This window comes from Rattus norvegicus, chromosome 5 (genome assembly GCF_021556685.1).
Source record: "Rattus norvegicus strain SHRSP/BbbUtx chromosome 5, alternate assembly SHRSP_T2T, whole genome shotgun sequence".
Lineage (NCBI taxonomy): Eukaryota > Metazoa > Chordata > Mammalia > Rodentia > Muridae > Rattus > Rattus norvegicus.
Genome location: NC_141538.1, coordinates 94,015,377 through 94,040,041, shown reverse-complemented (window position 1 = coordinate 94,040,041; position 24,665 = coordinate 94,015,377). Strand labels below are relative to the sequence as shown.

General features: G+C 36.6%; 1 protein-coding gene across 7 annotated transcripts in view; it reads right to left on the bottom strand.

The window, feature by feature from the left end:
* The window catches only part of Kdm4c (lysine demethylase 4C), a 192,671-nt gene that overhangs the window by 19,924 nt on the left and 148,082 nt on the right, over positions 1 to 24,665 (bottom strand). For all 7 annotated transcript variants that reach the window (XM_087548042.1, XM_087548041.1, XM_087548044.1 and 4 more), the window contains 2 exon segments: positions 13,587 to 13,772; positions 9,577 to 9,747 (listed from right to left, as the gene is read on the bottom strand). In XM_087548042.1, the coding sequence (XP_087404168.1) occupies positions 9,577 to 9,747; positions 13,587 to 13,772 (357 nt within the window).

Here is a 24,665-nt window from a genome sequence, read left to right as displayed (position 1 = left end):
AGCCTCAGAGGGCAGCATGGGAGTTAGTTTTATATGACAGTGGCAGCTAGGGAAATTTTGACCACACTAGAGGTGAAGGCCCAGCTTTCATAGACTGAGGCTGTGACTTAGTGTTACCCACAGTCACGGATAAGCAGTATCCATTTTATATTTTGATAGTTTTTGATTCCTGTTTTTCCATATTCAAAGAGGTTTTGTGACCTTTTCAATACCATTCCACTAACTCTCTTTATGGCCTAAATGAGAAAGTATCTTTGTCACTAATGGAAAGACAAACTGCTAGTTTTGGTAATGGGAGAGTCTTCTTTTCATAGAAAAATAAATAAATGAAATCTTCCAATTAATGGGAAAATATACAACTGAAGAATCTATACCATCAAATTCTTGAAAGGGCACATAATTCAGCCCCTAATTCTGCAAAGAAGACAGCAGAGCTTATTTACAAAGCTGGGACTTTGATGACTTATAATCATTAAAAAAAAAATCCCAAGCATGCTCAATAATTCAAGGAAATGTATTTCCTGAAGATTCCGACAAAGGTATCCCAAACGAAAGAAGATGAGTAATCAAGACGTTGGAGTTGTGGTAGAATTTTAGAAATGACCTCTTGAGGGACGTGCTCAGATGGGGATACATGTACTGCTTTTTAAGAGTAAGGACACCCTCTTATGGAAATTTAAAAAGGTAGAATACACTTTAAATTTGTGTTCTAAGAGGCGATTTTTGTTTTGTATTTTTATATATTAGGGCCAATTGCAGAATTGGGTATTTTTTCTTTTTAAAAATATATTTATTGATTAAAACAGAGACAGAAGGAACACCCATTCAGAGCCTGCCCCACATGTGGCCCATACATATACAGCCACCCAATTAGACAAGATGGATGAAGCAAAGAAGTACAGGCCGACAGGAGCCGGATGTAGATCTCTCCTGAGAGACACAGCCAGAATACAGCAAATACAGAGGCGAATGCCAGCAGCAAAGCACTGAACTGAGAACAGGACCCCCGTTGAAGGAATCAGAGAAAGAACTGGAAGAGCTCGAAGGGGCTCGAGACCCCATATGAACAACAATGCCCAGCAACCAGAGCTTCCAGGGACTAAGCCACTACCTAAAGACTATACATGGACTGACCCTGGACTCTGACCTCATAGGTAGCAATGAATATCCTAGTAAGAGCACCAGTGGAAGGGGAAGCCCTGGGTCCTGCTAAGACTGAACCCCCAGTGAACGTGATTGTTGAGGGGAGGGCGGCAATGGGGGGAGGATGGGGAGGGGAACACCCATAAAGAAGGGGAAGGGGAGGGGTTAGGTGGATGTTGGCCTGGAAACCGGGAAAGGGAATAACACTCGAAATGTAAATAAGAAATACTCAAGTTAATAAAAAAAAAATTTTAAATATATTTATTTATTTAATATATATGAGTGCTCTATCTAAATGTATGCCAGATACTTCAATGCCAGAAGAGGGCATTAGTTTACATTATGGATTACTGTGAGCCACCATGTGATTGCTGGGAATTGAACTCAGGAAGAGTGCTCTTAACTGCTGAGCCATCTCTCCAGTCCCAAAATTGTTTTTTTCTTAAATAGAAAAACAGCACATAGAATTGACTGCTGTCACCACTTTGTTTATCTCTGTGCTTATACACATTTATTTTTAAGAATTTGGGCATTCTATTCAGGCATACACACACTAATGCACAGGTGATCTTTCTCTTAGACGTCTGACCTTTCTTGTTTTTCACATAAAAACCTAGTTGAGCTCTCTCCAGATGGAGATAAGTTTGCTACTTATCACAGTTCAGTACAGTACTTTATGTCTATTTTATAATATCTGGGCATGGGAGGGCCCTTTTGTTATTAGCGGGGCAAGTGTGTGTGTATGTGTGTGTGTGTGTGTGTGTGTGTGTGTGTGTATACATAAATAACATTTTTTAAAGGTAGTAAAGTAAGTCATGTACTTTGTTGTCATTTCATACAGCTTAGAGAAAATGGAGGTTTACAAACATTAATTCATAAATGTTTAATTCTATTCTGATTTTTTGTTATTCATTTCAAACAGAAGACTTATAGGGAACATGAATTATTTACCCATTCCCTCATATTAATTGTACACCCCAGTGGCTGCAAACATATTTGTAATAATGTAAAATAAGTATATTATGTGTGTGATGATGTAAAACTACATGTATGTATAAAAACAGAGTCAATTCTATTTTACACCGAGAGGCTTATAACAGGCTAAAAAATCTGAAATATTCCTACCCAGAGTTACCTGCTTATATATATGTTCTGTGTTACATATAGAATCATTGTTATTGTAGGTTCAGAGTTAATGGATAACTCTTACAAAACAAGAAGTCTGATTTCCTATCTTTTTTAATAACTTGTTTCCCTTTGAAAAGGAAATACATTCATATGCATGTGTGAATACACCGCTTCCTATACTCCCACAATACTGTTGTTGTCATTGTTATATTACTGTCGCGCCCATCTTGTTTCTTCTGGAAACCAAATTCTTGGCCATTCAATAGACCTTGCGAGGCCCTAACATAAACACAAATCATCTTCTACGTAACAACATTAGTACATATTTGGAGAGGTCCTCAAGGCTAAGTGGTTTGTTGGTTTGCACTTCTCCGTCAGCCATATGTCAAGAGTTAATATAGGGCTGGGAAAAGAACAGGAAATACCGAGATGGAGATTATTATTTTAAAAAGTATTTCAGCAATAGCCTGAGGTCTATTTACGAGAGAAGGCAATCTTTATGGTATCAGAATAATGAGCATCTGGCAGCTTTGAATGCATAAGTAATAGTTTGGCAGTTTCTTTAGGAAATTTTCTTTTTGGTTCCATGAAAAAAAAAGCAGAAAAGCCAATAACTAAAAACACGACTGATACAGGAGAGCCAAGATGTTTTAAGGGGCTGTGAGAATAGAAACAGAGCAGCAGCAGGTACAGTGAGGTTGGACCAGGGGTTGCCATCTGAAGTGCTGGGGGAAGCTGTCTGCATTTTTTGAGCTGGGGAAAATGGAGGAAGCAGAACTGGCTACTCTTAGACAAATGACCTTGATTCTCTGTCTGTCAACTTCCAATGGGAGGTTGGGGGAGAGGTCAAAACTCTCTGGAAAAGGTGACCATTGGGTTTTACAATAACATACTAAATATACTGACCATTAGGGAAATGGGTAAAAAAAAACACACAACCTTTTCTTAATTCTTTCTGTAAAAAGATTCAGATCTAGCTTGGTAATCAAACATGCAATAGAATGCACATAAGGAACTGTGTAATCACAGTAATGGAGGCTGGGAACTCACTATCCATGACTCAGCCTTCTATGACATAACTACAACCATTTACAAAGGTATGCAGACTATCAAATACACTGGGCAGAAAAGAAACTCCCTGTTCAATTTCAAGCACAAAGAATATGGAACAAAGAAAACTTATTTAAATCTGCAAGACAGAAAATCTAAATCTATTATGTACATGGGCATATCCGAACAGCTTATATCTCAATGAAAGCATTCAAGAAGGTTGGAGCAGGGGCAAACAATGCTAGACCAGTTATTAGGCAAATGTGGACTAAGAAACACAAAACATTACAAAATAAACTAAATGACAGGACTTATAACATGCCTTTCAAATATAACCCTGAATGTAAATGGTCTTAATTACTCAATCAAAAGATAAGAATGGCAAACTGAATTAGAAAATAGCTCACTTCTTTTTCCTACTTCAAACACACTTCCTCATCAAAGACACCACCTTATGGTAAAAGGATGGAAAAAGCTATTCTAAAATAATTGGACTAGGAAATAACAAATATGGCTGGTCTCATACCTGACAAAAATAGGCTTTAAATTAAAACTAGTTAGAAGAGATGGAAAAGGTCACTTCATACTGATTAAAGAACATTAATAAGATATTACTATTTTAATATACATGCAGTGAAGAGGGAATGCGCATTTGTGTATGAACTTAACAGAGAGGAGAGAGAATAGTATACAAGTAACATGAAAGCACTGAGGGAAAAGATTGAGTTTGAAATTGGCTAAGAACGGATGAGGATGGGAGCAAGTAGAGATGGAAGTGGGTAATCAGATTTAGAAAATATGAAAAAGTCATATGAATAATTTCTATTTGTAAAGTAGCTAAAAATACAATGATTAAAAACCAGTAAGCTGCATAATAGGTAATCCCTCTCCGAGAAGCTGTACGTTTATTAAATGAAAATCACTGTACCAGGCATGGGATACATCTCTATAAGTTGTTGGTCAGAGAGATCCCTGGAGGTTCCTCAAACAACAGAGGGATTTCTCATTACTCTTAGTTGCCCATTAGAACCTACTGATAAAAGACTATTGCTGAGCTATACCTTAGTTGCAGGATTGAAGAAATGAAATTAGAACTGAGCTGGATGCTTTGTCCCTGATCAGCTAGCTGTCATGGTGCCTAGAAGGTGGTATGCAGGATACAGACAGAGGAAGTCATCCACAGTCTTAACTAGCTATGTGCCAGTGTGTTAGAATATCAACCTACCAGGAAATTGTGCCCACTTATGCTATAGTGGCATGACTGTTATGGAGGTAACCAATTGCTTTCTAATAGGATTTAAGGCCTGTTTTGTGGGAGAGAATTCATGCCTGCTACTGCAATCATATAAAATCCCCATAGCTGCGTAAGTCATTGACTAAGAAAGGGAGCATAGTGTAGGATGATGTCATACAGGGGAGGCAGGTACAATATAGAACAAGGCCTGTCTTTGAATGAGAAGGAAGGATGAGGGAGAAAAGTTTGAAGGAAGAGGACAAGATTAGAATGGGAGGAGACGAGAGAATGAAGGAGGCTGAAGAGGAAGCTGTGGAGAGAACATGGATACTGATGTTAAGATTCCACTCTAAGTATTTACAGGTTGTTATATTCTTAAGGAATGGATGTGTATAGGGCATTGTATGTTTAGGTGGGCAATTATATTTTATCAATTAGATCAGAGGTTATTGTGTTGTGTGTTCTTTCTTGTAGCGATCTGAGTTAGAAGAGTGTGTGGTGGCAGAGACACTGGGTCACCGTGGAATTGGGATGTGTGTTTCTCACAAGATATCTAGCAGATATCTTGGGGCACTGTGGTGCCAGATCTAGTTGGGGCAAAAGAGAATCCTTTAATATAATTTTACAACAACAGCATAGTACTGATATTTTGCTAACAAAATATATTGGAAAGAAACAAATCTTCTTCCAAATATTTATACTAGCAGATTATTGTTATTAGCTTTGCTTAGAAAAGCTTCTTATCATGAAAGCAATTAATACAGAAACTTGCAACTGGTGAAAGAGCTGAGAGTAAGTAAATGTTTAATTAGGGAATATTTAGCTCTACATGGGCTATATAAAACTTCATGCTAGGCTCAGGAAATATTATAGAATACGAGGAGTAAACACACACACACACACACACACACTCACACACACACGGGGTGGGGTGGGGGGAGAAATGCTGTAAAATAATGTTTCTTGAAAAGGCTATCGCTGGAGTAGTCATGAAATCACAGAAGCTTGGTTAACCTCCATAAGAGCTGTACTAAATTGAGCCTATCAACATTCTATGACAGACTAGGGAGGGACTCATGAGGCCACACTCCTTTCTAAGAAGATATCTGCAGTTAATATATACTGTGGACAAGGAGTCTTTTTTTGTTTTAAGTTAGACATGCTCCAAATCTGGTAAGTTACCTCACATGTATCATCATGAAACAAAACCTACTTAAACTCAATAGGTCTCCCCCCCCCCACCCCGTGTGCTCGCTTTCTCTCCCCCTCCCTCTCCCCCTCCCTCTGTCTCTCCCTCCCTCTCTCTCTCTCTCTCTCTCTCTCTCTCTCTCTCACACACACACACACACACACACACACACACACACACACATTCACACTCACAAAAAGACTCAGAAATAGAGAGACTGCAAAAGAAAATGTTGAGGCAGGAATGGAAAGAGGAGAAGAGAGGGCAATGCTGGATGTATATATTCAAAATACATTCTATGACTGAGACTTAATTAAGAATACAAAAGAAGGGGTTGGGGATTTAGCTCAGTGGTAGAGCGCTTGCCTAGCAAGCGCAAGGCCCTAGGTTCAATCCCCAGCTCCGAAAAAAAGAAAAAAGAAAAAAAAAAAAAGAATACAAAAGAAATATCAATTGATGATGGATCTAAAATAAAACTGTTGATAAAGCAATCTGAAATGATCCAGGTAGGAAAAACCGAAGAAAAAAATAAAGACAAAACATTAAAGTATTTAACCTTTTATGTGATTATAAAGAGAAAACATTCATATGGAAAACAAAAAAATGATTAAGTTTAAAATCATAATTACCTATGACTGATGATACTCTTCAGATATAAATAATAATATTTTGTTTGATGTATTTACTTTGAGGATTTTTCCCTTACCTATTTATATCTAATTGACACCACACTGTATATATGCAAACTGTGGGTTTTATAACAGTCTCTACATGCTGCCAAAAGGAGCTTCGTTGATAAAGGGTAAGAACAACACTAATCTCGGGTATAAGGATAAGTCTTTAGAATAAAATTAGGGAGTAAATGGTTTCGAAAAGTGAGAATAATAGTGTCTTCTCTAGCATTTATGACCTACCTACCTTAGCAGCCATGAGGGGTTGGCTGGGTCTCCAGTACGAGGCATGCATTCCCTTTATTGAGTGGCCCGGAGTGTCATTATTGCACACTTGGGACAACTTGATGGTCTTCCTTGGTAGTTTGCAAATTACCTCCTAAAACTATGAACGCTAGTCCTCAGGGAGTAGGCTTCATGATCAGTATATATACACAAATACACATATACACAAATATACATATATCTGAAGAACTCCAGAACAACCAATTAATCTCATACATGGGCCATAAAGGCAACAACATACTTTTCATCATATGATTACTAGTGTTCAAATAGTTTTCTTCTTCCACCATGTGATCTATGATCAAAGTCAGCCTTATTTCAGTAGCTTTTCTCTTTTTGATTGTATTTATTTTTAATTTTTTATGTGTATGAATGTTGCCTACATGTAGTAAGTGTACCACATTCTTGTTCTGCCAAAAGAGCTCAGATGAGGGTGTCCCTGTCACAAATGATCCTCAGGAACTAGAATTACTTATCAGCTACCATGTGGGTGCTGGAAACTGAATCCACTCCTCTTGATGAGCAATAAGTTTTCTTAACAACTTCTACTTCACTGATGTGTTCCTGTGATCACATTTCTAGGCAGTCAATTTTGCCTTTGTGGTACATGGTGCATATTATTTGCCTGTCCAGAAAGATCCAGTGACTGTTATTCCCTTTTATCCCTTGAAATTAACTCCAAGTGAAGAAAGAAGCAAGTAAATACCACTTTATAGCCAACATAGGCATCAAGAAGATCTCAGGCTGCAGCATATGCTAAAGAGGGCCAATGCTCTCCATTATAAATTTCTTTTAGGTGGGCATTTTTAATATCCATAAAAATATTGAAAGGCAAAAATTCATGAAGAGTATGTTAAATACACTGGCAGAAGCAAGCATATAGTAATATTTATTATTACTTCCTTTTCCAGCTACACATTGCATTCTGAGGCTAAGTAGGCTGATTCATTCTACAGGTACACTGTTCAGTGAGAATATTTTGTATATTTTTGTAACATAGAATTAAGTTCCTCAGTAGAGAAATTTCCTGCTGTTCTTCTGATTCTCTAATAACAAAATTCCAATAGCATTATGACTGACAAACATATTTTTAAATATGAAATTTTTACATTAAAGAACTCTTGTCTAGCGAATTTTAAAAGTGAGCTGTAAACACTGATTTTTAAAGTAGAGCACTATACCTGTCTTTACTGAAGAATCAGGCTTCAAAGTAGGTTCTCTTTATGTCACACATGATAATTAGATTTGTTGCCCTAAAGTGTATTTTTTATATTTAAAAACCTAAAATTGCACCACAGCCCGCCAAAATTCTAAAAGCTGAGAAGCTACCAGATCTGCTGAGAACAGGCTAGAGATACAGGAAAGCTGAAGAGTTTCTCTGAGGAGGAACATAAAACAGACAGAAATGACTCTTTACTTGAGAGAAGTAAGGTTGTCTGTGTAGGTCGGCCACTGGAGGACTGAATAAGGACCAACTAAGGAATATGGGGCAATCTATTTTCATGAATGAATTTAAATGTAAAATTTATAAAGAAAAAAATAAAAAGGTTTAACCAAAAAAAATCTGAATGCAGTCAACAGACAAAAAATTAAACACAATAATCTTATTTTCTTTTTTATTATATATAAGTACACTGTAGCTGTCTTCAGATACACCAGAAGAGGGCATCGGATCTCTTTACAGATGGCTGTGAGCCACCATGTGGTTGCTGGGAATTGAACTCAGGACCTCTGGAAGAGTAGTCGGGTGCTCTTAACCGTTGAGCCATCTCTCCAGCCCCTCTTTTTTTTTTTTTAATTGTATATTTTTTATTTATATTTCAAATGTTATTCCCTTTCCGAGATTCCCAGCTATAAGCCCCCTATACCATCCCCCTAACCTTCTTCTATAAGGGTGTTCCTTCTCCCCAACCTTCCCACCTTCAACCCCAATATTCAGTGGGTCAAGCCTTGATCATCCCATGGTATGAATGTCAGAAGTCAGAAGACAATATGTAAGAGCTGGTTTTCTCCTTTATCATGTGGGTCTGGGGACTGAACTTACTTCATCAGGTTTGGTAACAAGTACCTTTACTGGCTAAGAAATATCCCTGAGACAGTTAAAAATAAAGAGATGTAAGACTAATAGAGCTGACCTAATCAATGTTTCTTTTTCTCTAGATAGATTCAAATTCTGGACATAGTATGAGCAATCTCATAAGTTTATATTTAATTATATAAAATGTGTAATACTAATAATTGTTATTAACATTAAGAAGCTGCTTCCCAAGTACAAATTGAAGTAATACATCCACAGAAAACCAAATGAAGCAAAAATGAAACATGACTTGGACCCCAAACTGAACTGCACCAGGAGAAGGACTAACACAGCAGTGCCAGAAGGGTTAGCTTCCTGTGTAAAGCCACCTTTCTGTGAATCCCAACACACAACCATAGTCATTAAACTGAACACTTTGGTGTAAAATAGCCAATAAATTAAGCACGAATTACTAAGTCAGATTAATAAACAGAGCAGAATGGCTTACATTATTTATCACCAGTATTTACAAGACTGAGGCAAGAAAATCATTCCCTGTTAGTCAACAGCTGGAACTACATAGTGATGCTAGACTAGCTTAAGCTATAGAACAAGGCCCCATCTCCCAACATTACCAAAGGCAGAAAAGTTTTCACAGGCTAATAGACTCAGGAAATCTTGTGTTTGGTTAATGGAACCAATAACCTATGTAAGCTCCACACGAAGTGGTCATCTTGTCCTGTGCCATGTGAGAGTTCAGCAAGAAGGTACCAGACAGACAAAAACGGTAGAACTTCCACAACTTAAACAAGTACATTCCTGTTGTATGAAATCAGGTGCTCATGGAAAACCTACTTACCACAATATCCTCAGGAAATGTGTCTCTGCTGAAGGAACCATCATCAAACATGACCTCATAGAAGATTTGAGATGTCACATCTATCACTCTGCAGCTGTAGTACCGAGTATTTCGATGTTTTGTGATGACTGTCTGACCCACAGAAATGGCTTTCTCACAAGTTTTGGACTTCTGTGAAACAGAGAAAAAAGGAAGACAAGAGACAGATATGCAAACCAAACAGAAAATAAAAAGTCTTAATTTGGGAAGCAAAAACTAAGCTTGTCAAGATTTAAATATTTTAAGCTTAGTATGAAAGAATAATTTCAAATTTAAAGAAAACAATTATTATAAAAATAAATCATATATCCTTTGACAGGTATCAAAATTCATTGACAATTAGTCAGTGTTTCCAACATATAATAATGTCTTATGCTGTGCTTTGTTGTCTGATATTTGGCACGAAGTAGACGGATAGAGATTATGTTTCATGTGTCTATGATTCTGTTTCTGTGGCTTGTCTTCAGTACCACTAAGTCCAAATGGATCTTCAATCCTCTATGCATTTCTTAAGCTACTTTGAAGCAGGGTGATCATCATCTAAATACTTCATGTTTACTTTGTAAGAATGAGATATTCCTTTATATAATCACAGTTCTAGAGTAATCTACTTGAAGAAGGTGAACACTGACATGGCACTTGAAGCAGCCACTTGGTTAACTGAACTCATAGGGACCTTAGTGCTTTTCTATCCTCTTCCCTGAAACTCTGAAGGATCCATTCTCCACTTCAGTTTTATCTGCTCCATCATTTTAGACTCATTTAAATTAATTTCTACAGACCTTTTTTTTAATGGTACTGATACTTTAGAAAGATAAAATTTTACTGTCTGTATTTTAATAGATATCTGTGTAATATTCCCCAAGATTATACACAGTATTATACAATTCAATATTCTTTACAAGAGTGTTTTCATCTGAGGATATATAATCCTTATAATTCTCTTACATTAATATACAATCCTTAATTCCTTATCATTAATTATATATAAGTCCTATTACATTATATTAGATTATTTGTTGCTCAAATCACCACACATTTACCCAAATAAGAATCTATAAATGCATACATGTATGTCATCATGTATCTTTATATGTATGTGTCTGTCTGTCTGTCTATCTATCTATCTATCAGCAGTTTTCTGCTATATGTCCTGAAAAGTTTACATCTTCTCTATAACTAGCTATTATGGTTCATTTCAGAGAGCAATGTTTCTTTTATGATTCAGGTGGGAAAAGAGGCTACAGGACCTGTTCACAAGAATTGTCCAGGTCAGAACATGTACAATACTATGTAAAATGCAATACAAATGCTAATCATTATCTCTTTTATAATCCTTATCTTTGTTGATGCACTGATAAGATAGGATTAAAGCAATATTTGTGCTATAAAGATACACTGAGCTGTGAGACACAGGAACAGAGTACAAACTCACTAAATTTTCTTGGATTTCAGAAGTAATGACTAAAGTAACAATAAAAGGAAAATCAATTGAAGTTTTACTATTCCTCATCAAAACAGTTTAGTGCAGATTATCTGTAGCATATGTTAATCAATGATAACAAATCAGGGAGAGTGTTTAAGTGCATTTTTAATTAAGTAAATTAACTACATACCTCCTAGTCTTCTAGGTGTTACCATGTACAACATAGCTACCAATCCAGTGGGGGGGGAAAAAAACACAAAGAGGAGGACAATCTTTGCTTGGTATAAATCTGACAGATAATTAATACCAAGAATAAAATATTAAAGAATAATGAACTCAAAAAACCAAAGAACAAAATTAAAAAAAAAAAAACTCCTATAATAAGTGTGCTGTGGATCTAAACAGAGTTTGCAATAGAAGAAATAAAGTGGCTAAGAAATACCTGAAAAATTTTCTGTATTATTAGCAATTTGGGTCACGAAAATTAAAACTTTGTGCTTTTATTAACAACTACAACTAACACTGGAGAGAGTGTGGGACAGGGGAATTCTCACTCACCATTAGTGGAAATGCACACTATTAAAGCCAAGCCACTCCTGGAATTCAGGGCTAAGAATGTTCAATAAGCTAAAAAGAAATCTACCGTAAGACCCAACAATACTACTCCTTGGCTCAAAGGACTTGATATCCCATAGCATAGATACAAGTTTAGCCATGATTTTGCTATACATTATGTTCCTTTTTAAACATAACATCCATAAAGTGGATCTGTAGGGCAGTAATTTCTTAATTACCTCAAAAGTCTTGTTTTCTTTTTTACTATCTTTTGTAAAATGGTTAGCAACCTAAGCCTGACTAAGCCTCATCAGAGTCAGGAGGAGGCAGAGTCTCCAGAGCTCTTAAATCCAATTTCAATAGAATCAACTGAAGCCACAGAGAACTGCAGTATTAAAATAGGTTATAAGGTCCCAAGCAAAATTTCATGTAAGTACTGTTAGCTCTATTTACGTTGGAGTTGGGGATTCAATCGGTACTAAAGGATATAGGTGGAGCAATCACCTGCTATTTATGATTACAACAGCTTGTTTGTAGAAATAAGTGCCTCTGAAATTAGGTTTATTATTTTTAAAACAAGAAAAATACTTATATTAGTCATATAAGAGGCAGATTCTAAGAATGAACACTGATCACTGTGGCTGTAGAGGTCAGAATCTTATTATATCACAAAATACATCCAGAATTATTTAATGAGGTAACATTATTGACTTCTGGCTATAAATGGAAAGTGCCACAGTAATGTATATATTATTACTAATTTTCTAGTTTGGTAAAGTGTGTTTTTACTAAATACAATCTTTTTGGCCAATTACATCAACTAAAGATCATAAGTGAAAGGCGTGGATGCATTCTATGCAAACTATAACTTCAAATAATGGAAAATAACTTTAAAATAGGGAGTTCATAACATCAGTTTGTACACTTGGACATTCTTACATATCTACACAATCCCCAGCCACAAATGTCAACTATCTCTAAAGGCACTAGTAGAAAGTAATGGAATCATTACAAAAGGCTGTAGGTTGCTGTGTGGGTAAGATACTTCCACAAGTCAATATGGACAATTTGGCATCTGCTCATAAAAGGTCATTAGTGGGTACATATGATAAAGATGTATTTTTTACATATGTGAAGTTGTCAAACAGTACAAAACATCCCATTTTTTTTAAAAGAGAGTAGAGGAGAAAAATATTAGAGACAGAAAAATCATGTAAGGATGCAAATCTCTGCATGCCCTAATCCTTTTAAGTTTGAAGTCAAGGGAATGGATTCATTAACCAAGGAGATGTTAACTAATTACAATTAAATTCATGTTATCTGGTACAAATTCTATTTTCTTAGAGGAATATCAGCATTAAGTAAAATAAACATATCTGTTGGTAAATTGCTCTAATTTTACTTTCTATAATTTGCAGCAATATAATCTCCCCACTCTAAAAGTTATATATTTCCACAGTCATACTCCACTGATTGTCCAGGGCCTCCATGTTAGAGCTCGCTTATCTGGTGCTAGGTAGAAAGGAGCAAGAGTTCCTGGCCGTTTTCCCTTCACAATATTGCTACTATTTCCTTCCTTTAGGAAATATTTAAATAAATGTGTATAGTTGCATGCAGAGTGCATTGCAGATTTTAGGAGGTACATTTCATGCTGCTCTACTTCAAATGATCTGTTGACACACTGAATACATGAACTACACAATTTATATACAACTATTCAGACACCGATACACAGTTCAAAAACTAGGATGAATAAAAGAGCTTGACGCATTCATTTGTTCATTCACTCATTTAACTTACTAAATACTGTATTTAGTGCATACCAGAAACTGAAGGGTTCCACACACCTATGTTTAAATAATAGTTCTCAGTCCCTAGTCTTAATTATACTACAGTCTGGACATTCAACACTCACAAGGTACTAGAGACCAGTGACAGGTCCAGGAAGGAATTCAAATAAAATGTCAGTAAATGCGAGAGCAGGTCTTACCACGTTTGAATTGACTCTATGTCGGAAGCAAGTGATGTTTACCACATAAGGCCAGTCATCAGGCTCCATGAGTACTCCAGCAGCATGGGCACATGTAACATGGAAAGAGGCTGGGCAGCGGCCATAGGAACACTGGATGCAGGCTCCAGAAACCCTTTTAACCCGCTGTCTACAGAATATGCATTTCTGAAGGATTAAAAGAAACATTCATAAATCAAAGAGTAATAGTTGTTAGATGAATAACACAGAAGGCATTACATCAAGTTCTGACTCCAGGGCCTCATCAGCAATAACATCTATGGCAATACAATCTCCTCCACACGTTAAAAGTTATACACTTCCACAGTCATACTCCATCAGAGTACTTTTTGTGAAAGTAGAAGAAAAAACAAGCAGAAGAAAAAAAGTAGAAAAAAAAAAAAAACAAATTTCCCACATGCTCCCCCTGGCTAGCATAAACATCAGAAGAAGGCACTGGGTGATCCTGTGATCGACTGTGAATATCAAGAGTACTTCTGTTAGACCTGTACACAGCAAGCCTTGTGTACACCTAAAATAGAACCCAGGTACAGATACTCTTACATTAGATGAGAATATTGAACATATATATGGGAGTAAATTTTCATTTACAATGAAATGCAAAACAGGATTCAATGTGGAAACTAGGAACTCAAGTATTTAATAATCCAAATCTGCATGCTTCCTGACTAAAACAAAAATGCCTCCCAAAGTAGGAAAATTTAAAATCACCTTGAACCAGCATGTTTGTATTAAACATGTAATGAACAGCTATGGAGAATGAAAACAAACAGTAATAATCACTATAATCTAAACACTAAGTTCCACACAAAGGCCTTAAAACATTGTCAGAGCATTTGTTATGACAGATAATTCAAACAGGCTCATATAATAAAAGATTTATATATGGGAACTTGAGGGTTAGGAAAAAGAGGTCGGTTATGGATCAGCATTGTGTTGTGGTTTGCCCTGGAGTTATCTGTATTTTGATGCTAATTCCACTGCCCCAAGGACAACTGCCCAGTCGAGAACTCGGGACTCAGGTGACTTCACCAGAACCTTCTCCCCATTGAATTTGTAAAGTACAGGAGAGGGGCAGGTGCAGGATAGAAGGAGGCCTGTCATTGGAGGAGAAGGAAGGATGGGCAGGAAAGAAGTTTGAAGGAAGAGGAGGGACGGGAAGAGAAGGAGAGACAGGAGACGGAGGCGGAGAGGGTGAGAAGCCATGGCAGGTGATGGTAAGATTCTGCTCTGTGTATTTACAGGTTGTTATCAATGTTCCTAAGGGATGGATGGTACCGGGCATTGTATGTTTAAGTGGGCAATTATATCTTACCAATTGGGTCAAAGATTATTGTGTTGAGTGTTCTTTAATGTGTAGATTTAAGTAATGTAATGGAGTGTGGGGCTACTGGTCTGGGCCGCCTCGGAGTTGGGATGTGTTTCCGCCAAGATATCTAGCAGATATCTTGGGCACCGCGGTGTAGGACCTAGCGAGGTAAAAGACCAACATTACCGTTTTATTTTTATATTTCTACAACAACAGCATAGGGTCAGGCTTACAAGCTGAAGAAACAAACAAAATCAAAGGGTGCAATGGAACTCCTTTCACAGGTTTCTTTTTCTTTTTTTTTTTGGGGGGGTGGGGGTGGAAACAAAAAGGCATTTAAGGTCTTAAAGCCATATGGGCACTACAGTCATTCGAGAATCAATGTGCACTAGACTTTTAAATCCATTCTGTCCTCACATCTGATTACTGACAGTCTTATGACTTTGCCCCTTAATCTTGTTCTGCTCTCTTGCCACCTATCTATGGTGAATGCCACTGCTTATACTCATGTAGTCTTGCCAAGAATAGAAATGGTCTTCTATTTCATTCCACTTTAGTTGAACTTCTCAGGAATTACCTTCTTACAGCATAAATACTATGACGTCCCTTCCTCAACGGCATCTTTTTATCTTTAATTTCTTTTAGGACAGGGGAGGGAAAGTGGTAACATAACATGGAAGAACACAGCTGGCAAAAGCCCCTCCACTATCAGTGAGAGCAGTATTATTTTTACTCATCCTCACAAGGGCATAATGAGACTCCAGAAAGTCACTGTCTCTCCGTACTCTCAAGTTCAATGTAAAATCACATATTTTACACTGAAGATGTGACATGTAAAACATTCACAAGCTTACAGGCTTGCAGAGATAAAGGGAGAGAGAAGAGGGGAGGAGAAGAAAGAGGAATAGACAGAAGGAAGGGAATAGGTGGAGAGAGAGTATACCATAGAACGGAAACAAAATCCATGCAACTTTAAAGCATTACTTTATAAGTTATTTTGGCATTTTTAAAAATCATTGACCTCTGTTTTGAAACAACAAAAGAGGAAAAGGAACTGTTAAAAAAATCAATAGAAATTGTGATCAGGCTTTAGGATTCTGATATTAGGAAGAGGCTATGGTTGAAATGTCTTTTGTTGTTGTTGTTGTTAACAGTTTTGTTGCTGACAGACACTTACATAAAATTTATAGTTCCCTTTAAACAGTGCTATCAGTGAACCCATGTCTTCAGGAAAGCTAACAGTGATGTTTGTTTGTTTGTTTGTTTGATATAACATCATACTAAGTTTCCTAGGTTAGTGCTGAATTTGATCTATAGGACAGAGAGGCCTTGATACTGTAAGTCTCCTGTTTCAGCCACAATCCCAGTAGTCCATATTACAGGACTCTGCCACTAGGCTTGGCTCCCTAGTCTTAAATGGCAATACCATGTTCCATAGGTGCAAAGAGAGCTGAGGGATGAGATTATAGGCATTTAGGAGCAGGAAAAGTATATAAATGCAAGGCAATTATTGTAAAAGATCATTGTTTCAGGGGTCAGTGATGCATTGAGAAGGCAATGTTTTGGCAACAATTAATAAAAGAAATTCAAGAAGTTAAATGAGGATTCTGAAAGAAGCACTCATCTGGATGCTTTAGTATAAGGTTACAAAAGTGCTGACTTCCAGAAAACAACACAAGAAGAAAAAGTTGACAGTGACAACATGGGATAATCACCTTAAGTCATGCCTTAATTTTTCCAGGGAAGAAACCTGAAACTGTTCATTTTTTTGGTTGAATTAAAGAGAATCCTTCAAATGGACTTTAGTCGAGTTTTATGACCTGTTTCTTCTAAATCTCAACAGACACATTATATGCCTCAAGAAAAAGATACTGGAGCAAAAATCAGAGACACCAGGAACTCTATAAACAGATGGTTAACCACTGAAAACTCTATACATGCAGAGTAGGGCCATTTCACACATACTTTGTGTCACAGTCTCAGTAAGCCTGATGCTGGTGCTTCATATATCAGGTTTTGGGTTGGAAAGCTAGAAAATATAAAGCAGTAACAATTCTGAAGCACCATTAATTCAAAGGAACTCAGGAAGTATAAGCTTTTCCATCTGTTGTATAGTGCGAAGCGATGAAGATATTCAGAAGAATGATTTACAGAGTACAATAGTTTCTTGGAAAACTGGATTCTCATACTTCGTTCTGTGGCACACTAACAGACTGAGGAGGTAATGAGGCCGTGTAATGACTTCATAGAGCATATAACTTGGCAAAAAACATCAATAATGAGCTATGAAGTAGATGGAGGTTCAAATCATCTTGTCTTTTCATATTGAAATGAGTTATATGATTGTCATTTTCCCAGGTTTTTTAATCATTCTTTTTCCTTCTGTAAATATCAAGATAATTCTAAATCAAGCATAAATATCTTTAAAAATAAAATTACTATTTCCCAGTGTTCCATATAACCTCTCAGACCAGAGCACCACCATGTATCTTGCTCCAGGGCCCAGCCTGGTTGATCTGCCTCCTCTTCCCTTTCTTTCGTATACCATTCCCCAGTCCCCAGATCTACTCCTAGTTGGCCAACCACTGCCTGTCTAGTCTGTGCTCCCACTGGCCACAACCTCTATAAACTTTGGACAGGGGGACCATCCTGTATGATAGCAAAGAACCCCTGCTACCATCTGACATCACCCCTTTCAAAGGTCATGCAACCTTTCTGCTAAAGGTTGTCCTTATTGGGCACCAACAGGGGGGGGAAGCCCTTGGTCCTGCCAAGTTTGGACCCACAGTACAGGGGAATGTCAGGGTGGGAGGTGGGAAAGAGGGGTGGTTGGGGAGAGGGAACAACCCCAGAGAAGGGGGAGGGGGATGTATGGATAGGGGACTAATAGACGGGAAACCGGGAAAAAGGAATAACCTGTGAAATGTAAATAAAAAATATCCAATGGAAAAAAATATATATATATGAAAAGAAAAACTAGGAAAGAGATCAGGAGTCATAGATATAAGAATCACCAACAGAATACAAGAGAATGAAGGGAGAATCTCAGAGGCTTAAGATATCATAGAAAACATTGACACAATAGTCAAAGAAAATGCAAAAGCAAAAAGCTCCTAGCCCAGAACATTCAGGAAATCCAGGACACAATGAGAAGATCAAACCTAAGGATAATAGGTATAGAAAAGAGTAAAGATTCTCAACTTAAAGGGCCAATAAATATCTTCAACACAATCATAGAAGAAAACTTCCCTAACCTAAAGAAAGAGATGCCCATAAACATACAAGAAGCCTACAGAACTCCAAATAGATTGGACCAGAAAAGAAATTCCTCCCGTCACATAATAGTCATAACATCAAATGCACAAAACAAAGAATATTACAAGCAGTGAGGGAAAAATGTCAAGTAACATATAAAGGCAGACCTATCAGAATTACACCAGATTTCTCAATGAAAGCCAGAAGATCCTGGACAGATGTCATACAGACCCTAAGAGAACACAAATGCCAGCCCAGGCTACTATATCTAGCAAAACTATCAATTAACATAGATGGAGAAACCAAGATATTTCATGACAAAACCAAATATACAAAATATCTTTCCAGAAATGCAGCCGAACAGAGGATGAATACATATTACCTCCCAACTTAAATAAAAAAATATATATATAAATTGGAACAAATTATCATCAGCAACAACACTGTAAAATAGTTAAAAAGAACACCAACAAAACCCTCCCAATATGGAGCTAGAGTTACAGTAGGCTCAGCAATTAAGTACACTTGTGCTTGTAGATGACCTGGGATCCCAGCAATCAGTTGATAATTCGCAACAATTGGTTCCAAGGGAACTTGATGAGCACCAGGAATGCATGGAATACACAAATATGCAAGGCAAATACTCCAAAAAATAAAATAAAGTGAAATGAAATAAAATTAATCTTTAAAAAGAAAAATATAATCCTCCAATCTTGAAAAAAAAATCTACAATTCACTAGGTTTATTTCAGGACTAACAGCATTTGGAGGTTTTTTTTTGTTGTTTTTTTTTTTTAAACTATTTACTAAAGCAAAGGAATGCTTTAAAATTCTTCTCATTTGTACTCACATGAAAGCCATGAAGACAAAACAAAAACAAAACAAAAAAAAAAAAAACAAGATTATTCCCGATTAACATGAATTCTAAAATTTTCAATAAAAAACTGGGACACTAGGTTTAAAAACATCAAAAAAATCATTTATAATGGAATCATCTTCATCTCAAAGCAACAGCAATGGCTCAACAATATGTAAATCAATCAATGCAATGCACTACATAAACATAAACAGACATAGCCCAGAATACACAAGATATCTCAGTAGCTGCAGAAATGGCTTGAGAAAAATCCAACATCCCTATCAGTTAAAAGTCTTGGAGGGGGGGTTGCGGATGGTGAGAAAATATCTCAAGACAAAAAGGCAATATCCAACAAGCCTATATGCAACATCATGCCAAATTTAAAAAAAAAAAAAAAACTAAAAAAATTTCTTCTAAATTCAGGAAGATGATAGGATGTCCATTCTCTTCACTCATGCAATATAATGAATGAAATCTAGGTAGAATAATAATTAAAAAATAAAATATTTTTTAAATAATTTTATTTTTCTTGGATATTTTATGTATGAAGGATTGTGGAAGCAAAGCTACATAATAGGAATTATCACCGCCTTTAAAAAAAAAAAAACAACCTTAGGAGAGATACATAACCTAATTTACACTAAATTATTGAACAAAGAAATGTGACTAAGCTTGAGTCTCCTCTCCCCAGAGATTTGGAACAGAATAACAAATGTACTATTTTAAACTGACTGTCCCTTTTTCCAAACTATAAACATCAGCTTGCTATCAGTATAGACCAAGCCAAACCCAAACAACTATTTAGGATCATCTAAGATGATCAAAATGTGTTTGTTACTATTGACCCAGTCAGTGTTGGAGTAAATGGGTGATGGTGTCTCACTCAACTGAAAGATCTACCAGTAATTGCTACTTACACAGAGAAGAAGGGAGGATTCATCAATTCAAAATGAAGACCAAGATTACTCTCAAAATATTCCCTGATAATAAAGTATTTGAATTCCTACCTATTTAACAATGATTTTAAAATTAGTTCCTCAGAGAAAAAATAGTTCAAAACTGAAAATGTAAAAGTTCCAAATTCTTTCTGCCTCATAATTTTTCTGTTAAGAGAAAGACTCTATAGTAACAAGGTAACATTTCAAGTATGTAGACATTGTTCGTATGGATGTATATAACCTTCATAGAGCATATTATTTCCAGTCATGTCCATATGACATTTTTCCATTTTACTAGAAAGACTTTATGGTGCAATATAAGCAATATACAAATATGGAGGGTTGCAATAAGACTAAATTACAGTAGCATATAATGCTGAGAGTTGAGGACTACGTAGCCACTAAGAAAAAATTTTCCCAACTTAGTAACAGAATCATACATCACATCAAAACCAAGTACATATGGTTTCTCCTCATTTACTTATGTGTATTATTTTTTGAGACAGAACATATATGTGGCTAATGTTGACATCAAACATACTAAATAACGGTAGCTGGCCAAGAACCCAATCTCCATCTGCCTCAGCAAGTCACAGATTGGGATTATAGACCTGCGGCATGTTATCTGGCATACAGTGTTTCTTACTCCTCTGCTAGTTAAGATCTTGGTTTACTACTGTCAAATTGTCTGTATTCTAAGAACTTCTGGTGCTATTAAAAAAAAAAAAAAAAACTGAGCACCTGAGTCCTCCCCAATACATGAGTTATTGTAGAGCAGAGGAACAACAATATATAAGAACTGATGTAGATTTATGTTTACACAGGATTGCTCATGTGCATTGCATTAACTCACATACTGGGTTATTCATGGATTGAACATAAACTCAGTAATGTGAGTTTTAATGGATGGGAGATAATACAAAACGTAAGTTTCTTAAAATTCATTAAGAGGTCCTGTCCAATACAAACCAAACTCTGTAATAAAACTAAAACAAAGATAATCACTAACTTGATATGATGTTAATTAAGTGGAATTGAGGTAGTCGCCACTGCTTTTTCACCCAGTAGTTCTTCATTTAATATTTACTAATCTGCTAGCACATATTAGTTTGCAAGATACTGTTTTGCTTTAAAAAATAAAAAACCCAACTATATTTTTCTCTCCTGGACTTAGCTCTTCAGATGAAATATCTATGTTCCTGAATTAATATATCTTTCAAAACTATAATCTTTGGTTTTCAGGTTCACTATTAATTGCTTTCAAGTACAAACTTCAATGTATTAAGAGCCTTCTAAGAAGAAAAATGTAATCTCATCTATATTCTGAAAGGGTTGTAGCTCTGCCGCCATTACAGTGTACAGTACAATGATCCTTTTCAAATTCATGTTTTTCAATCACAGAAAATCTGTGCCTTAGATTTATCTGTCAAATAAGGAAACAGAGGTCTCTGAATGCACAGGGTTAATGTCAGCTATTCTGGTCAGAAGAGAGCTGCAGAGCCCCTAAAGCTGGAATTATGCACAGTTGTCCAGACATGGATGATGGAAGCTAAATATTGTTCTACTGTAAAGGCAGCAAGCCCTCACTAAGCTCTCTTCTGGCCTGTACATACTAGACACATAGACATACGCACACACAAAGACACACAGACACAAAGAAACACACACACACACACACACACACACACACACACACACACACACACACATACACAAAGCATTACTAAGCAGTTGTGTTGCAGGTGTATCAATTGGGGTGAGATCCCCAAAATCACTTGTTCTCTGTAGTTCGAGCAGTAGTACACATAAGTCAATACTGTCAAATATTTTTGAAAAAGGTAAACTTTTGACAGAAAACCACAATAAACATAGTGTTTACAAAGGACAGTTTAATTTAAATGGTTAACAAACTAGTAAACTATTTTGAATTAGCAATCGAAATAGAATACTTTAAAAATAAATCTAGTGTCATCATTGTTTATTTAATGCTACAATGAGTAGAGGACATACTCATTATATCACCAAGCAAAGTTGACAAGAGTGACTACTTTAGGATGAAAATTGAAAAGCTTTTTATTTCTTTTTCTTTTTTTTTTAATCAAACTGCACATTCTCGTTTATAGAAAAACTTACTCAAGTGAAGAATTTTCTTGTTTACAATTTTATATGCTCTACAAAGCTTTCTATTCAACTAATTATTCAGAAGTGTTTCCAAAAGCTGTAGGTTCAACATTTTAATGCAAATCTACAATAGTGTTAATATCACACTTGCTTAAATTCTACGATTTCATATCAATGAAAGACTGTAGAAAATGGGGTTTTTCGAATCCAAGAGCACATCAAAACAATCATCCACCATGATCAAGTAGGCTTCATCCCAGGCATGCAGGGATGGTTTAATATACGGAAAACCATCAACGTGATCCATTATATAAACAAACTGAAAGAACAAAACCACATGATCATTTCATTAGACGCTGAGAAAGCATTTGACAAAATTCAACACCCCTTCAGGATAAAAGTCCTGGAAAGAATAGGAATTCAAGGCCCATACCTGAACATAGTAAAAGCCGTATACAGCAAACCAGTTGCTAACATTAAACTAAATGGAGAGAAACTTAAAGCAATCCCACTAAAATCAGGGACTAGACAAGGCTGCCCACTCTCTCCCTACTTATTCAATATAGTTCTTGAAGTTCTAGCCAGAGCAATCAGACAACAAAAGGAGGTCAAAAGGATACAGATCGGAAAAGAAGAAGTCAAAATATCACTATTTGCAGATGATATGATAGTATATTTAAGTGATCCCAAAAGTTCCACCAGAGAACTACTAAAGCTGATAAACAACTTCAGCAAAGTGGCTGCATATAAAATTAACTCAAATAAATCTGTTGCCTTCCTCTATACAAAAGAGAAACAAGCCGAGAAAGAAATTAGGGAAACGACACCCTTCATAATAGACCCAAATAATATAAAGTACCTCGGAGTGACTTTAACAAAGCAAGTAAAAGATCTGTACAATAAGAACTTCAAGACACTGAAGAAGGAAATTGAAGAAGACCTCAGAAGATGGAAAGATCTCCCATGCTCATGGATTGGCAGGATTAATATAGTAAAAATGGCCATTTTACCAAAAGCAATCTACAGATTCAATGCAATTCCCATCAAAATACCAATCCAATTCTTCAAAGAGTTAGACAGAACAATTTGCAAATTCATCTGGAATAAGAAAAAACCCAGGATAGCTAAAGCTATCCTCAACAATAAAAGGACTTCAGGGGGAATCACTATCCCTGAACTCAAGCAGTATTACAGAGCAATAGTGATAAAAACTGCATGGTATTGGTACAGAGACAGACAGATAGACCAATGAAATAGAATTGAAGACCCAGAAATGAACCCACACACCTATGGTCACATGATTTTTGACAAAGGAGCCAAAACCATCCAATGGAAAAAAGATAGCATTTTCAGCAAATGGTGCTGGTTCAACTGGAGGGCAACATGTAGAAGAATGCAGATCGAACCATGCTTATCACCCTGTACAAAGCTTAAGTCCAAGTGGATCAAGGACCTCCACATCAAACCAGACACACTCAAACTAATAGAAGAAAAACTAGGGAAGCATCTGGAACACATGGGCACTGGAAAAAATTTCCTAAACAAAACACCAATGGTTTACGCTCTAAGATCAAGAATCAACAAATGGGATCTCATAAAACTGCAAAGCTTCTGTAAGGCAAAGGACACTGTGGTTAGGACAAAACGGCAACCAACAGATTGGGAAAAGATCTTTACCAATCCTACAACAGATAGAGGCCTTATATCCAAAATATACAAAGAACTCAAGAAGTTAGACCGCAGGGAGTCAAATAACCCTATTAAAAAATGGGGTTCAGAGCTAAACAAAGAATTCACAGCTGAGGAATGCCGAATGGCTGAGAAACACCTAAAGAAATGTTCAACATCTTTAGTCATAAGGGAAATGCAAATCAAAACAACCCTGAGATTTCACCTCACACCAGTGAGAATGGCTAAGATCAAAAACTCAGGTGACAGCAGATGCTGGCGAGGATGTGGAGAAAGAGGAACACTCCTCCATTGTTGGTGGGATTGCAGACTGGTAAAACCATTCTGGAAATCAGTCTGGAGGTTCCTCAGAAAATTGGACATTGAACTGCCTGAGGATCCAGCTATACCTCTCTTGGGCATATACCCAAAAGATACCTCAACATATAAAAGAGACACGTGCTCCACTATGTTCATCGCAGCCTTATTTATAATAGCCAGAAACTGGAAAGAACCCAGATGCCTTTCAACAGAGGAATGGATACAGAAAATGTGGTACGTCTACACAATGGAATATTACTCAGCTATCAAGAACAACGAGTTTATGAAATTCGTAGGCAAATGGTTGGAACTGGAAAATATCATCCTGAGTGAGCTAACCCAATCACAGAAAGACATACATGGTATGCACTCATTGATAAGTGGCTATTAGCCCAAATGCTTGAATTACCCTAGATTCCTAGAACAAATGAAACTCAAGACGGATGATCAAAATGTGAATGCTGCACTCCTTCTTTAAAAGGGGAACAAGAATACCCTTGGCAGGGAATAGAGAGACAAAGATTAAAACAGAGACTGAAGGAACACCCATTCAGAGTCTGCCCCACATGT